The 14,121-nt window shown below is 53.3% G+C and overlaps 1 protein-coding gene across 1 annotated transcript in view; it reads right to left on the reverse strand.

Annotated features, from left to right (window-relative positions):
* The window catches only part of C6H14orf132 (chromosome 6 C14orf132 homolog), a 37,123-nt gene extending 24,505 nt beyond the window's left edge, over positions 1-12,618 (reverse strand). Inside the window, exon 1 of the mRNA XM_026399415.2 lies at positions 12,536-12,618. Within this exon, the coding sequence (XP_026255200.2) occupies positions 12,536-12,562 (27 nt within the window). The 5' untranslated portion in view covers positions 12,563-12,618. The remainder of the gene's footprint in view (positions 1-12,535) is intronic.
* Positions 12,619-14,121: the final 1,503 nt, after the last annotated feature.

A 14,121-nucleotide genomic window follows, 5' to 3' on the forward strand; every position in this document is an offset into this window, starting at 1 on the left:
GTTCACCTCAGATCTTTCTCAGTTCTTGACATATCTGCACGAAGACTCAGAATCATCAGCTGCACAAACTCCAGACGGGAGACCTGGCTGCACAGCAGCACTCAGGAAACACAGACTGCTCAGGAGATTAGGTGGAAGTGCCGCAGTACACAGGCATGCTTTGGCTCTCACGGACCACATTAATGAGGGTATCAGGGCTACATTCCAGGAGGTGGTAGATTTTCCCACGTATCATGTCCAGACCAGAGCCTGACCTGATGAAGATTCTAAAGAGAATACTCACTTGGGAAAAGAGTTGAGGGAAATCCTCACATTTAGTCCAAAAGGGATGATGTGGTCGGAGGACACAGGGTGACCATTCTAACACAATAACCACTGGCATTTGTGCAGTCCTGTCCACTTGTACTCATGTGTGCATGAGCGTGTATGTGTGTGTGTGTGTGTGTGTGTATGTGCATGAGTGTGTGTGTGTGGTGCCGGGGATGGACCCAGGCTCATGCACACTAGGCCAGTGCTCTCCCAGCCCCAGTTTGCACTCCCACATCCGCCCTCTCACTGGGCTCTTCTGCCCGCCCCATGAGCAGCACCCACTTAACAGACAGGGAAACTGAGGCTCCAAGAAATGGAGCATCTCGCTGCCCATCACGAGGGCAGAGCCAGGCCTGGAACTGAGTCCTCCTGCTTCCCTTTCACGTGCTCCCCGTCACCTGGGTCACAGGACAGGCTGTTGTGTGCAGGAGGACTAGACTCTTGGCTCAAGACAGGAGGTGACGGTGAAACCTGCCAACCTAGGGCCACTTAGGAGCTGTCCCCTCGTGTACTTAGGCTCACAGTCCCGGGGCCTATCGCAGCTCATCCCAACTGGCACCATCCATTGCACAGCTGAGCACACCCAGGCTTGGAGCCAAGAGGGGACTTCCCTGGTCGCACAGCAGCAGGGACACATTTGAGCCCAAAGCCACCTGCCTCCAATGGAAGTCTCTTTATGTGAGGGGACAAGCCTGTCCCTGAAGACATGGTATGGCTGTAACTGATCAGAGGCACTGCGAAGCTTCTGGGGGGGCCAACCAGGAGACCACCAGCTGCTGCTAAGCTCCACCTGGGACTCCGGGGGTGCAGGTGGCATGGCCAAGGCCACAGAGGAGAGTCCCTACCTTATGCGGAGCCTGCCAGCACCTCAGCCAGCTTCCTGGGGCTGGGGGAGTCGGGGTCTTGCTCGCCCTCTGCCACCGTCCCCGAAGACTCAAAGTCAGCATTTACTGGATCATCAGGGAGAGCGGGGGCTCTGGTACTTGTTCTCTAGTGTCATTAGTGCTCACAACAAGTGTCACTGCCCCATACGCAGTGCTTGTCAGACACTGGAGGAATGAAGAGGGCCAGGGAGGGGGCTCTGGAAACGGCTCCATCATTCCCCGTTTGCTTTAAAGAGCAAGACGTCGGTGGCGTGTCCAGTGAGGTGCAGAGAACCCTGGGACAGCCTTCTAGCCTTGGAGGGCCTCTGAACAGGTGGCCAACGTCCCACTTTGCCTGGGACTGTCCCAGCTCAGCACCGAGAGTTCCCAGTCTTGGAAGCCCTCAGGCCTGGGTGGTCTGAGTCTCCGTGTGACAGTGAATCCCAAGTGGTCAGCGAGGTCAGCTCCGACTCCAAGTCCAAGTGCTGCTGTTGATCACCACAGGGACCTGCACGTGTCCAACCCTCTGTGCTCCACTCTCACTGGGACGTGGGCAAGACCACAGGGTCACACAAGGGGACTCTGCAGAGGAGGACGTGAAATGGACGCCCTAAGTGCTGGGCCTGGCACGTGGCACTCTCTGCAGGGGGGCCGGGGTGTTGGGGACTGTGCAGCTTGAGGACTACGTGGGGACATGGTGTTGGTGGGAACTGGTGGCCTGGCAGTCCCTGTGGCTCGTGTACGCCATCTGCCCTCCTCCCCCGTGGGTGGGGCTCTGCCACCTGCCTGGCTGCCCGAGAACCATGCTCTGAGCGTTTCCATCTCCACCGTGTTGGTGAGGGAGGCCCAAGGGGACCGAGGCCGGCAGTGGCTTCTCTCTGGCTTCCCCGCACCCCCACACAGCCCATCTGCATGGCTGGCCCTGCCTGATTGACTTGGTGATTGGGAGACACAGGGGGCCACCGGAGGGGAGAGGACTGGCAGGAAGTCAGGAGGAGGGAGGGGACGTGGGCAGCGCCATGTGGCTCGGCCAAGAGAGACGGTGCACAGGGCCTGGGAGTGGGCGTTAGTCGGCCCTCAGGCCTCCCTCAAAGCTGCCAGAAGCCAAGTCCTACAGCATTTCTGATCAGCTTCCAGGGGTCCATGCTGGGGAGACAGATGGGGGTACTCTTGCAGTCTCAGGGGACAGGCAGGGTCCCAGCTGTTGGCTGAATGATTAGTGGCCACACTGAGTGGGCCTCAGGCTGCAGCAACCTGCCCACACCCCTCACCTCCTTCCTTCTGGGGAATAAGGCTTCCCAGGATCCAGGTGTGGAGAAGAAGTCTGAAGAGACCTCGCCAGGTCACCAGGGGCCCACCTCTGGCCACCAGCCTGCAGAGCCAGCACCGGGATCATGGAGGGGCTCCCTAGATGTCTCATGAATGTCCTGGCCCAGGACACTCAGGACCAACCCAAGGGGCAATGGAGGCCAGAAAGGAATTGGGTCCGTCTGCGTGCAGCGGGGCTGGCGCCTGGTCCCAGGCTCCCCTGTGAGGGAAGCTGCGCTTGTCCGTGCAGTGGGGTGAGGAGCACAGCCCCTGGACCTCACAGAGCTCAGTGGGGAGAGGAGGGACAGCGCAGAGACCCAGGTCAAGGGTTACGTTCCCTTTTCACAACAGGAGAGAGAGGAGGGCTGGGCTGAGCTGCTGAAAACACAGGTTTCAGAAAATTCTGCTTCCAGCCAAGACGGAGTGACAGGGACTGGGTTTACCCTCCCCATGAAACAACTGCAGGAACGATAAAACAGGAAAGGGGTTCTCAAGACGCTGGACACCAGGCAAGACCCTTGAGAGGGAGGCATAAGCAAGGTGAGTCCCCCAGGGGATCGGCTCTCGGCCTGGGGAAGGTCTCAGACGGTGGGGTGGGGAGCAAAGGAGGGGCTTCCCGGGTTGATGGAATGGAGCTGAGAGCCCAGGTGGAGTATGGAGAGGGGCCGGCTGCACGGGGAGAACCCAGAGGTCTGCAGACGACAGCTAATGGGTGTGGGTGTGTGCAGAAAGGAACAGGGAGAGACGCACCCCAGAGATGCCAGGGACCAGAGCCCGCTGCACACACAAGGCCAGAAATAGAACCTCCTTCACCAGCCATTTGGCAAATCTCAAAATCACAGGGCACTGGCAGAACACTCCAAATGGCCTTGCCTCGGGAGTGCAGAGTAATGGCTCTGGACCTGCCTAAGGAACCTTAAAGCAACCCCTAAAAGGATCAAACTGTTCCCAAGAAAGAACTCATCTCAGGACAAAGCTCAAGAATATTTATAAGGGAATCATAAATATCTCGCAGGCAACAAGGTAAAATTCACAAGGCTTGGCCTCCAGTCAGAGGCATCAGGATTGCCAAGAGCAAGAAAATACGAGCCTCGTTTGGAGGAAAGGCAATCCATCAAAACGAATCCAAACCTGACGCCAATGTAGAAGTGAGGGACAGGGCATGAAAACGGTTGTTCTAACCCTATTCCATGTGTTATAAAAGCTAAAAGAAATAAGGAACACGTTAAGAAGAAAACAGAAGATATTTTTTAAAAAGACACAAAGGAATTGCCCAGAGATGACAACTCCAATGACTGAGATCAGGAAAGCACTGGGTGGGACCGACAGCCGTTTTTTTTAGATGCTGCAGAAGACAATGTTGGTGAAGCTACAGGTGTGTCAACAGTAACCACCCAAACGAAATGCAAGAAGAAAGAACAATTAGAAAGAAAGAAAGAACAGAGCATCTGTGAGCAGCAAGGAGACCTCAGGCAGCCTACCTCATATATAAAAAATCTTCAGAGGAGATGAGGGAGACACAGGAACAGAAAAACCCCTAAATATGATGCAAAGCACAAATTCACATACGCCTCTCTAAACCTCAAGCACAAGGAATACGAAGAAGACTGCATGAAGGCACATCACAATCAAAGTGCTCAAAACCAGCAACAAGGGGAAAATCTCAAAGGCATCCGGGGGGAGGGGGAGACACACCGTATTCAGAGGGAAAAACATAAGGACAGCAGCAGCTTTTTTACCGCAGACAACCCAAGCAAGAAGGTGGAGCAGTATCTTTAACGAACTGCAAACCTGGAACTCCGTGTGCAGGTACAAGTGTCTTTCCAACATGAAAGCAAAGAAGAAATTGGATTTTTTTTTTTCAGGCATACAAAAGCTGAGAGAATTCACCACTTGCACTTCTGTAGCACAGAGTCCTGCAGCAGAAGGAAAATGATAACAGAGAAATGTGAATCTACAGAAAAGAATGAAGGGCGTGGAAATAGCAGCCACATGGGAAAATAGATAAGGTTCTCTCCTTATTATTGCAATCATTTGAAAGAAAATTGACTTCTAACAAAGATAATAACAATGCAGCCAGGGGCTTTTAATCTATGTACAAATATATGTGTAACAACAATAGCACAAAAACTGAGAGGGGAGAAAGAGAAATAGATTACGTAAATTTCCTACAATATGTGAAGTGATAAATAGCATCACTTGCAGAGATAACATCAGTAAAAGTTAAAGATCTATATTATAAATTCTAAAGTCACCTGTAACATAATGAAAGAGACATGTCTAATAAGCTGTTGGAGGAGATAACAGAAAATTAAAACTTTCACAAACTAAAAGAAGGAAGGAAGAGGAAAAGGAGAACAAAGAACAAATGGAAAAAACAGGAAATAATATGGAAACCCAGTCATATCAGTAATTACATTAAACGTAAATGGTTTAAACACTTCAATTAAAGGGCAGAGATCATCAGACTGGATTTTTAAAACAAGCTCTTGAAAAACAAATGTTCACACAAGAGCCTGCATGTGGATGTTTACGGCAGCTTTACTCACAAATGCCAAAACCTGGAGGCAACAAAGATGTCCTTCAATAGGTGAATGAATGAGTAAACTGGTACATTAAGAAAATGCAATGTTATTCAGTGTTAAAAAGAATGTGCTCTCCAGCCATGAAAAGACATGGATCAAACTTATGTGCACTCTACCTAGTGAGAGGGGCTGACCCGACAAGGCTGCAGACCGTGGTTCTAATTGTATGACACTCTGGAAAAGGCAAAACTACGGAGACAGTAAAAAGGCAAACCAGAGCTTTTGGCCGGTGCCAGTGGAGAGGGAGAGATCAACAGGCAGGGAACAGAGGTGTTTTAGGGCAGTGGAAATACTGTGTGATACTACAATGGTGGAAACATGTCATCATACATTGTCCAAGTCCACAGTCTGTCCTACACCAAGAGTGAGCCCTCCTGTGAACTGGGGCTCTGGGTGACACCCAGGTGTCCATTCATCAGTTGTAGTACCTATGCCCCTCTGGTGGGGGTTGCTGAATACGGGGATGGTTGTGCAAAAAGGAGGGGTATATATGGGTTTGTTCGGCAAATAACTTGGGAAAATATATATCTGTAGGGCAAATATCTTGGCCTCTTTAGACCTCAGTTTTCTCCCCTCAGTTTTCTCCCAAAGCTCTTATTCCTTGGGTTGTTGTGATTTAGAGACACTGTGTGTACTGTTCAAAACAGGGTGTGCCTACTCCCCACAAGGGCAGCCATGAGGGGAAGGCACAGAAGAGGGAGTGAAGGAGCGGGAGGAGTCTCCATCCTCTCAGGTACAGGAAGCTGGGGCTCAGCCCACAGTAGGGCAGCATGCACAGGCCCTGCAATCCAAGCACTCAGGCATTCACGGGAGACTCACCGTCCTCCTCCAGGTACCCCAGCTCTCTCAGTTCTCCAGAGCCTGGGTCTCAGGTCAAATGTCTGCAGTCTCTAAATGCTATCTAGAAATTTGGTCTAGAAAAAGGTTCTGCAGGGCTGGGGACGTAGCTCAGTAGCAGAGCACTTGCCTAGTATGTGCAAGGCCCTGGGTTCAATCCCCTAGAACTGTCAGAAACAAACAAAAAACTTTCTACAGATTTTTACTTCTTCCTTAGCTGCTCATTACATTCCTGCAAAAAATATAGCTTTATACCCTCTTCTGAGGCAGGTCTAATGAGAAAGATAAAATATTTAAATCTTTTTGATGAGAATTTAAAGAAGTCAGGCCCTTCAGCTACAAACATCTGAGATAATAGACAATTTGTATTTTAATGATAATTCTTGCTTTGAGAAAACATCATCTAAGTAACAGATGGCCAAGCTCCCTGGAATTCTGTTTTTCTGGGCAGTGGCCTGTTTGTCTGGGGATGGGAAACTTCTCCTGGTTTCTTGCAGAACTGTCAGAGCCATCTCACAGGCCCTTGAGCGTAGCTAAGAACTGTTCAAGAAATAAGAGAATCGCCTCTCCAATGCTGCCTGATGTCTTTTGTGTTTTTCTCCTCCATGAAAAATAATTAAAATGCAAATTAACTGTAAGTCTCCCGAGATCCTGGTGTGAGGCATCGGGGACTGGAGGGAACACACCTGCATCTCAGCTCTGATTCAATTCACGAGGTGTCCTCCACGTTATGTGGTGCTCACGCTGTGACCCTGCCCTCCACCTCCCAAGGCCAAGGTTCTGGCAGGCAGACTGAGGACAGACGTGGGGGCACTTCTGGCTCCTCAAACCCAGAAAGCCTTTCTGGACCTGCCAACGTGGGGCTCAACCATAGAAAAGTGTCTTCTATAGGTCAGAAATGGTCAAATATCTGCAAATATCTGCAAATATCTGCAATTGCTGATTTGTCAGCCTAATATATAATGGCCTCCTTCCTTAGTAATAACTGACCTCTCTTCAGGGCTTGGCACAGTATGGGTTTTGCCAGCTCTGGACAGCCTTGCCCAGCCTAGAGATAAGCCACTGGTGGCCCCAGGATGAAGCCAGCCTGCACATGTTCTGTCTGGTCCATTCAGTAGCCAGTCTCCAGAGAGCCACCTCCACTCCCCTGTCCCTCCTGGACATTCACGGTGCTTTGCAGCAGAAGCTGGGCCTGATTCCCCCACCCTCGTGTCCAGGCTCCCCTAGGACTTTCCTGACCAAGAGCATGCGCGTTAGTGACACTCTGGTACTTTCAGGGAGAGGTTTTCAGAAGCCTGCAGTTTTACCCAGGACTGCCGGAACTGGTGGAAGCCGGGGCCAAGCAAGAAGTGCAATGACCGAGACCCCCCCTGCAGGATGAGAGGCCAGGTGGAGGGAGCCACGAGATTGCCGGGAGGTGCCAGGCGTGTGCCGGAAGAAGCCACTCGCTGGGTCTGGACTCAGTCCCAGCTGCCCCTGCTGATGCCACTAGAGCAGAAGCAATCCATCTAGCAGAGCCCTTCTAGAATTCTTTTCCCACAGAATGAGGAGCAAAGCAAGCCACTTAAAGCAACTGAAATAATAAGCCGTGAGTAACCGAAGCAGCCCTCATCCAGGTTGGTTGGTTAAAAATTTCTAATTAGATGCCAACATTAAAAAACCCAGGCTGCACGTGATCATCATGATTTCAGCTTTCCCCAAAGCCCGGAAGCACTGCAGGCCGCCTAGGCCGGTGTGTCCACAGCACAAAGAGCAAGCCGGAGCTCAGCCGTCACTGCCCGAGCCCAGCCCCTGCCCCCGGAGGCCAGGACCCTCTCTCCTGGGCACCACAGCCGCTACCCATCCTGCCCCACTCCGTGAGGTCACTGGGCTGGCATCAAGTTCATTGGCTCCCTCTCCCTCCCTCCCTCACCCTCTGCACCCCCTTCTTTTGTCAAATGGCTCCTGGTGACCCCCATTCAACAGGACACATGGCTCAAGCCCCTCTGTCTCTGTGCACACGGTCCCCTCTGCCTGTGATGTCCTTGCTCCTGTGTGTACCCAGCTCAGGCCAACCTCATGCCTTCCCAGCTCCTGGGCTGGGTTAGGCGTGTCCACCGGGTCTACCTGCTGGGTGCCATTTGGCAGGGCCTGGGTCACACCTCCCACCCAACACTCCATGTGGGTGACTAGATGAATGGCACTTTGTCCCTATTTCACAGAGGATGAAACAGAGGGTTAGGGGAGTGACTGGTTCACTGCCTCTCTAAGACCAGCGGCCAATGATGCGGGAGGAAGGACCCTTGTCCTTTCTGGGTCTTCAGATGCTGTTATGGGTTGATTATGTCCCCTCAAAAGATATATGGAAGCTTAACCCCAGTACCTTTGAATGTGACAGTATTTGGAAACAGTCTCTGCAGAAGTTGTCAAGATAAGGTCATAAGGGTGGGCCCTTAGCCAATAAGATCATTGTCCCTAAGAAGACAGACACAAGCAGGGAGAGCAGCATGTGGCCCTTGAGGCAGACACTGGAGCAAAAGGTCCTCAGGCCAAGGAGCCAAGGATCGCAGGCGACACCACGATGCTAGACAGAGGTGGGGGACGGATTCTCTCCCAGGGCCTTCACAGGGACGATGGCCCAGGGGACACCTTGATTGTGGACTTCTGGCCTCCAGTTAAGTCACCTATTTTTCTGCAGCTGCCTTAGGAAACCCCAGGCAGCTGGTCCGTGGAGGGCCCCGGGCTGCCCAGTTCTTGGACTGCTCTACAAGGTGGGACTGCAGGGCAGGATGTCCTGAGATGGTGGCAGGGTCACCCTGGCTTCCCACTTCCTCTCAGTCTGGACGAGGGGAACAATAAAAGTACCTACCCCAACCTCAGCTCCCTCCTGAGGCAGGTGTGGTGGAGGGAGGGAGAGCAACTGCTCGATTTTGGAGCAATTTCACAGGTTCTATTATTCTGGGCCTAAATAGTTTAAGTTGCTGAGTCAATATTGTGTTTGGTGGCTTTCAGTGACCACATGACCTTTTATTGGAGAGCCAAGGACCTGTTCTACCTGGGGAGGGAGTGGGAGAGCCCTACTGAATAGGTTTACACTCCAAATCTCAGTCTTGACCAAACTGTGGAAGTATGGACACTCAACCCCCAAGACTCACCTAGATTGCCATGGAGCATCGGGGTGGGGCCTGGGATAGGGTCGGGGACCCCTGGAAGCCCCCAGGTGATTCTAATTGCAGCAATGTTTGAGAGCTACTGGGTTGAGACTAGTCACCAGAGGGGACTAAGTTTGAGCATTATGCCACAGGCCTGCTCATTCCACCCCAAGGACATGCTCCTTGTCCCTGGGGTGTTTCAGGGTGGCAGGAAAAGCAGCTGAGTGTCTCCTGGCTTGGGATGTGGTCCCTCAAGACCTGCAGGCTCTTCCTCAGCCCTGACACAGCCCCATGTCAGGAGGGCACTATGCAGAAGGATTTGGAGGTAACTGATGTCCACCCAAGACATCTAAAAAGAAGTCTTTCGAAGGCTCAGCTTGGACAGGGACTCCTCCTCAAGAAGTTTATGTGCTCTGGGTTTTCCTAAAGCACAAACAGGAATCGTATTTAATAAATATGCAAGGAGAGGAAGCTTGGGCTTGGGGTCACAAGGATATGGTTTCATCCACTTGGTCAGTAATGGGGACAGCATGCAGTCCTGAACCTGCCCAGTCCTCCAGCTTCCGGCTGCCATGGGACAGAGGTTTTCCCAGGGCACTATCCCAGGACATGCCACTCCCCTGTCCACAACCCACAATGGCTCCCACCACAGACTGATGAGAGTCAACTCTTCATCCCCCCAGTCAGCACCTCTGACTTGCCCTGGCCCCTGTCTCCCAGCCCACTGTATCCCCTCTCCCCTCTCTCTCTGAAGGACTCTGAATATCTCCTGGGCTCCCCTCTCCTCAATTCTCCTCCGGGATGCCTTTACTCCCAGGTCCAAATCTGCCCAGAGATCTAATCCTTCTAAGATCTCTTCTCCAAGTCCTGAAGATGTCAGGTGCTCACATTTGACATCTCTCATTCACTATCTTTTCCCGTCTCTCTTCACGTTCTCATCCAATCACCTCAGAAATACTTGCTGAGGGCCTACTACGTGTCAGCCACACTGCTCAGCCTAGCACTCGACCCATTCCCTTGGCTAGGTCTTGGCCTGACCCATCATTTGCCCGATAGTCCATAAGCACCCAGAAAGGAAATCCACGTGCCATTCAACTCTGTCCCCCGCACCCCTGTCCCGGTGCCTGGCATGGAGCTTCTTTCACTGAAGAAAGTGAAAGAAACACTGGTGTCTCCCTGTGGGCTGCCCATGTCGTAGGGCAGGCTGTGCGGGGACGGACACAGTCACACCCAGTGGCCACTGTACACACTAGGGCAGGTAGGGACACCCACTCCAGCCAAGCCCAAGTGCCGCACATAAAGCAGAAACAGCTCCCATCCCGAGGGAGACAACTACAAAGACCCATGCCAGGAAGCAGTCCTGGAGCTCAGCCCCACAAGGGCTCTGAGAAAAGCACCGCGGGAGACCACCTCCTGGGGAGAAGAGACCAGCCATCTTGCAGTGTCTGTCTGTTCCCTTCATTGAGCCTTTCTCAGGGTGAAGCAGTAAGGTGGAACACCCAGCAGCCTTGCAGATTCTCGGGCCTACACTGGAAGCTCCGTTCTCTTCCTTATAACAATGTGTCCTTGGGTAAATTATTTAATCTCATCATAAACTTATAAATAAAGTTTGGTATCCTGATCTGCAAAAACAGGGCCTACATCCCAAACTTGTCAGGGTTTATTGTAATACTACGTGCCAAATGCCTGGCATCAGGCACACAGTAGGTGCTCAGCAAACCTTTTAACACGCCTTCTATTGGTATGAAAATGTATGTTCCTAGTCCTTGCAGCTAGCAGAGAACGGAGTTAGTAATCAACGTGAAACATATCAGCAGAAATAAATCGACCAAGTGAAATGGGAATTACACACACACACACACACACACACACACAAACACACAAGAAAACCTAAAAAAGGAAAAAAACCCAACCTCTATAGGTTCTGCCCATAGGTGCTGAAAAGCCTATGTTTATTTTGTCAAGTCACCATAGCAACTGTTGATGCTCCAGCCAGCCCTGGGTTAGCAATGATCAATTTATCTTGTAACCATGGAAACGCCAAGATTCCCAGGGATCCAGAGGGGAAGGCAGCCACAGACTGTGAGCTCCTCTCCCTCCTCGAAATAAATCCTGGAAAACCCCCTCCGGCAGCTAAAACCACCTCTATCTACAACAGTGATGACTGTTTGCTAGATGGCAATATCTACAAGCACGGATTTAGGAACAGGAAATAGAAAATCAGGCAAAAAAGGGCCAGCAATGCCCATAAGAGCAATTAGCATCACGGAAAACTTGTTAAGAGGCTGGTAAAAGCTGGGCTCTGGATTCCCCGGAGCCAACCTGTGGACTGTGTCCTCTGAATGCCTTGGATTGGGGATCACCCTCCACAATCTGGATTTTGCTGTGATATTTTAAGCAGACTTTCAGCACAGGTGAAGTTTGGGAAAAACAAAGTGTGCCCTCAAACTTCCACCTGGTGAAAAAAAGCATCAGCAGGCAAGGTCCCTGCTACACAGCCAAGAGACTGAGGGGAGCCTGGGTGTCCTACCTGCCCTGCTCTCAACGCTGCCAGCCAGCACAATCCTGGAAGATGCAAGGTCTGAGGGCTGGACTGGGGTTCATTTTCCCCAGACAAATGGGGCCCTGCCCTGGAAGCAGACCAGTCAGCACGGTGGTGAAGCAGTAAGGTGGAAGTTTATGTGCTTCCCCAGGGCCACACGCAGCTACAGAATCAGGGGTTTCTCTTTGTTCTGGCTCAAGAGAGTTAAGGCACAGAAATATAATGAGCACCCAGGCTCAGAACTCAAAGGGCTCTCCAGGAGCCCAGATCAGCCGGCGCGGGAACAGGTCATTAGTCTTCCCTGCCACGAGGAGCCTGTTTGTGTGGAGGGAAGAGTTATGATCGCGCTCCGCACTGAGGGCTAATCAGACTCACAAAGCAAAAATGGGTAAACTGGCCCCTGGGCTTTGAAGCTTGCCAGGTCACAAAAGTCTCACTGCCTTCCTCCGGGCGGCAAGGGCTATGGTCCCCGCTCACAGTGGAGAAAGGAAGGCGCCCGAAGTCACCTGCAAGTGGCAGATTACCCAGCTGCGCCTCGCAAAAAACAGAGCTGGGAAGTGCGCGGTTGTCCACCCACCCGCTTCCCGCGGGTCTGAGCTTCGCCATCCCCTGCAGGCCCGGGTGGGGGCTGGGCAGGGAGGGGGCGACTCGGCTGCTCAGGTTCTTAGAAGCTTTCTGGCCTCCCCTAGGGGCCGGAGTGGGAAGAGCCCCACCCAGGGGGCGCAAGGTGCACCGCCCACCCCATCCCGGGAAAGCCCCGCTTGAGCCCCCTGGCGCAAGCACCAGGTGGTGCTGCCCGGCTCGCCTCGGGACAAAGGACCAGGACGTGGATCCTACACGGGCGCCACCGCCCCGCCCGACCGCTCCGCTGAGCTCAGCTCCGGCGAGGAGGGGGAGGCTGTGGCTCTGCACCTCCTCAAACCTGGCGACCCAGAGCGCATGGGGAAGGTGCCCCGTTACCTGTGCGGCCATAAAAGACAGATCCATGGTGTCACTGCTCCTGCTGCCGTAGCTGATACTGCCACCTGCGCTGGAGTGTTCGCTGTCGCCGCTGCTGCTGAAGATCCAGCCGCCTGCACAGCGGGCCGGGAGCGGGCGGAGCAGAGAGCAGACGCCCCCAGATCCCCGTGGCGGCGGCGGCGCGCCCCTCACCAGTCCCGGCGTGGCGGCGCGTCGCGACCAGCCCTGCGCCCTCAGCTGGCTCCGGGTTCCCTCGCTCCAGATGGCAAGGGGGCGGGGCCCCTAGAGCTGGCAGGGGGCGGGGCGAGGCAGGGGGCGGGGCGGGGCGGGACTCCGATCAGGCACCCAGCACGTGACCACTCCCAGCCCCACCCTCTGGGGCAGGGCCTGGAGGACCCTGGAGCGCTCGCAGTCATCAACCTGCGGGGGCCGGTTTGGAGAAACCGAGGCCTGAGTTGAGGCCACTCATTAGTGCAAAGACCAGCGACCAACCCAAACCCAACGCTGTTGGCCCCCGGTCCCGTGCAATTGACCCCAGCCCTCCAGGGATCCTGGATGTGCTTTCTGAAGACTGGTGCACTAATCCCAAACCTGAGGACCTGGATCACGCCCAGCAGAATTAGGGTGACCGGGCTTTGTGTGCCAATCCTGTATACCCAGACTCCCGTGTGAGCCTAGGCGCAGGCAGAACAAAGTTTTACATCGAGCTTTCCTCTGTTATACGGGGAAAGTTAGGGTCTCTTTGAGCCTGGATTTCCAATGAGAGGTACGCAGCTCCACGGGGTGAGCTCCAATATGGCCCGTGTCACATAAGGCAGGCGGCTGTGACTGGATCACACAGTGCACAACTTGCACCACCGGCACTAAGCCCCTCCCGAGCTCAGACAAGTCTCCCAAACCATGCAGATGTGGCTGAAATGAGGGGAGGGTGGAGATGCTGGCTCATCACATGTGCCCACATCCCAGACTCGGTGGTCGGTAGAAGATTTGTCCTTTTCCAAGGGCTCACTAGGAGGGAACCAGTCAGTGAGTATCACCTGGTTCCTTATTGGAGCCACCTATAAGCAGGGCAACCAAGGGACTCTCAGACATTGTCAAGGGCACTGTAACTCAAGAGAGATTCCCCCTACCCCGGGTTCCTCAGGCAGGAGGCCAGCAGGGACCCTAGAGGTAGGACCAGGTTCTTACTGATGGCTGGCTTTCAAGAAGGATAACCTCTGCAGACAGTTTCTTCTCTCTCCTGCCTTTCCCTCTGTTCTTTCTCCTCCTCTCCCTCCCCTTCTTTCTTTCTCTCTTTGCCTCTTCCTCTTTCCTCTCTCTTCCCACCGCACTCCTTTCACATTGTGCTGGACTCTTCCTTACTTTGGGGCTCTCTGCAACTTCCAGCCAGGCTCCTCCTCCCTTCCCTAGCCTCCCCAATTTTGTGCCTCCCTCTCAGCCAGGCATAACCAGTCACTTTGCCAGTCTCACCCAGTGCCCACACGTTCCATGCCAGCAGCCACCCTCTGGACGGTCAGATCCTCCCTGGAGTGACAGCTGAGCTGCATGATCAGGACCTTCCCTGCTGGCTGTCAACAAGTTATGTA

This window comes from Urocitellus parryii, chromosome 6 (assembly GCF_045843805.1).
Source record: "Urocitellus parryii isolate mUroPar1 chromosome 6, mUroPar1.hap1, whole genome shotgun sequence".
Lineage (NCBI taxonomy): Eukaryota > Metazoa > Chordata > Mammalia > Rodentia > Sciuridae > Urocitellus > Urocitellus parryii.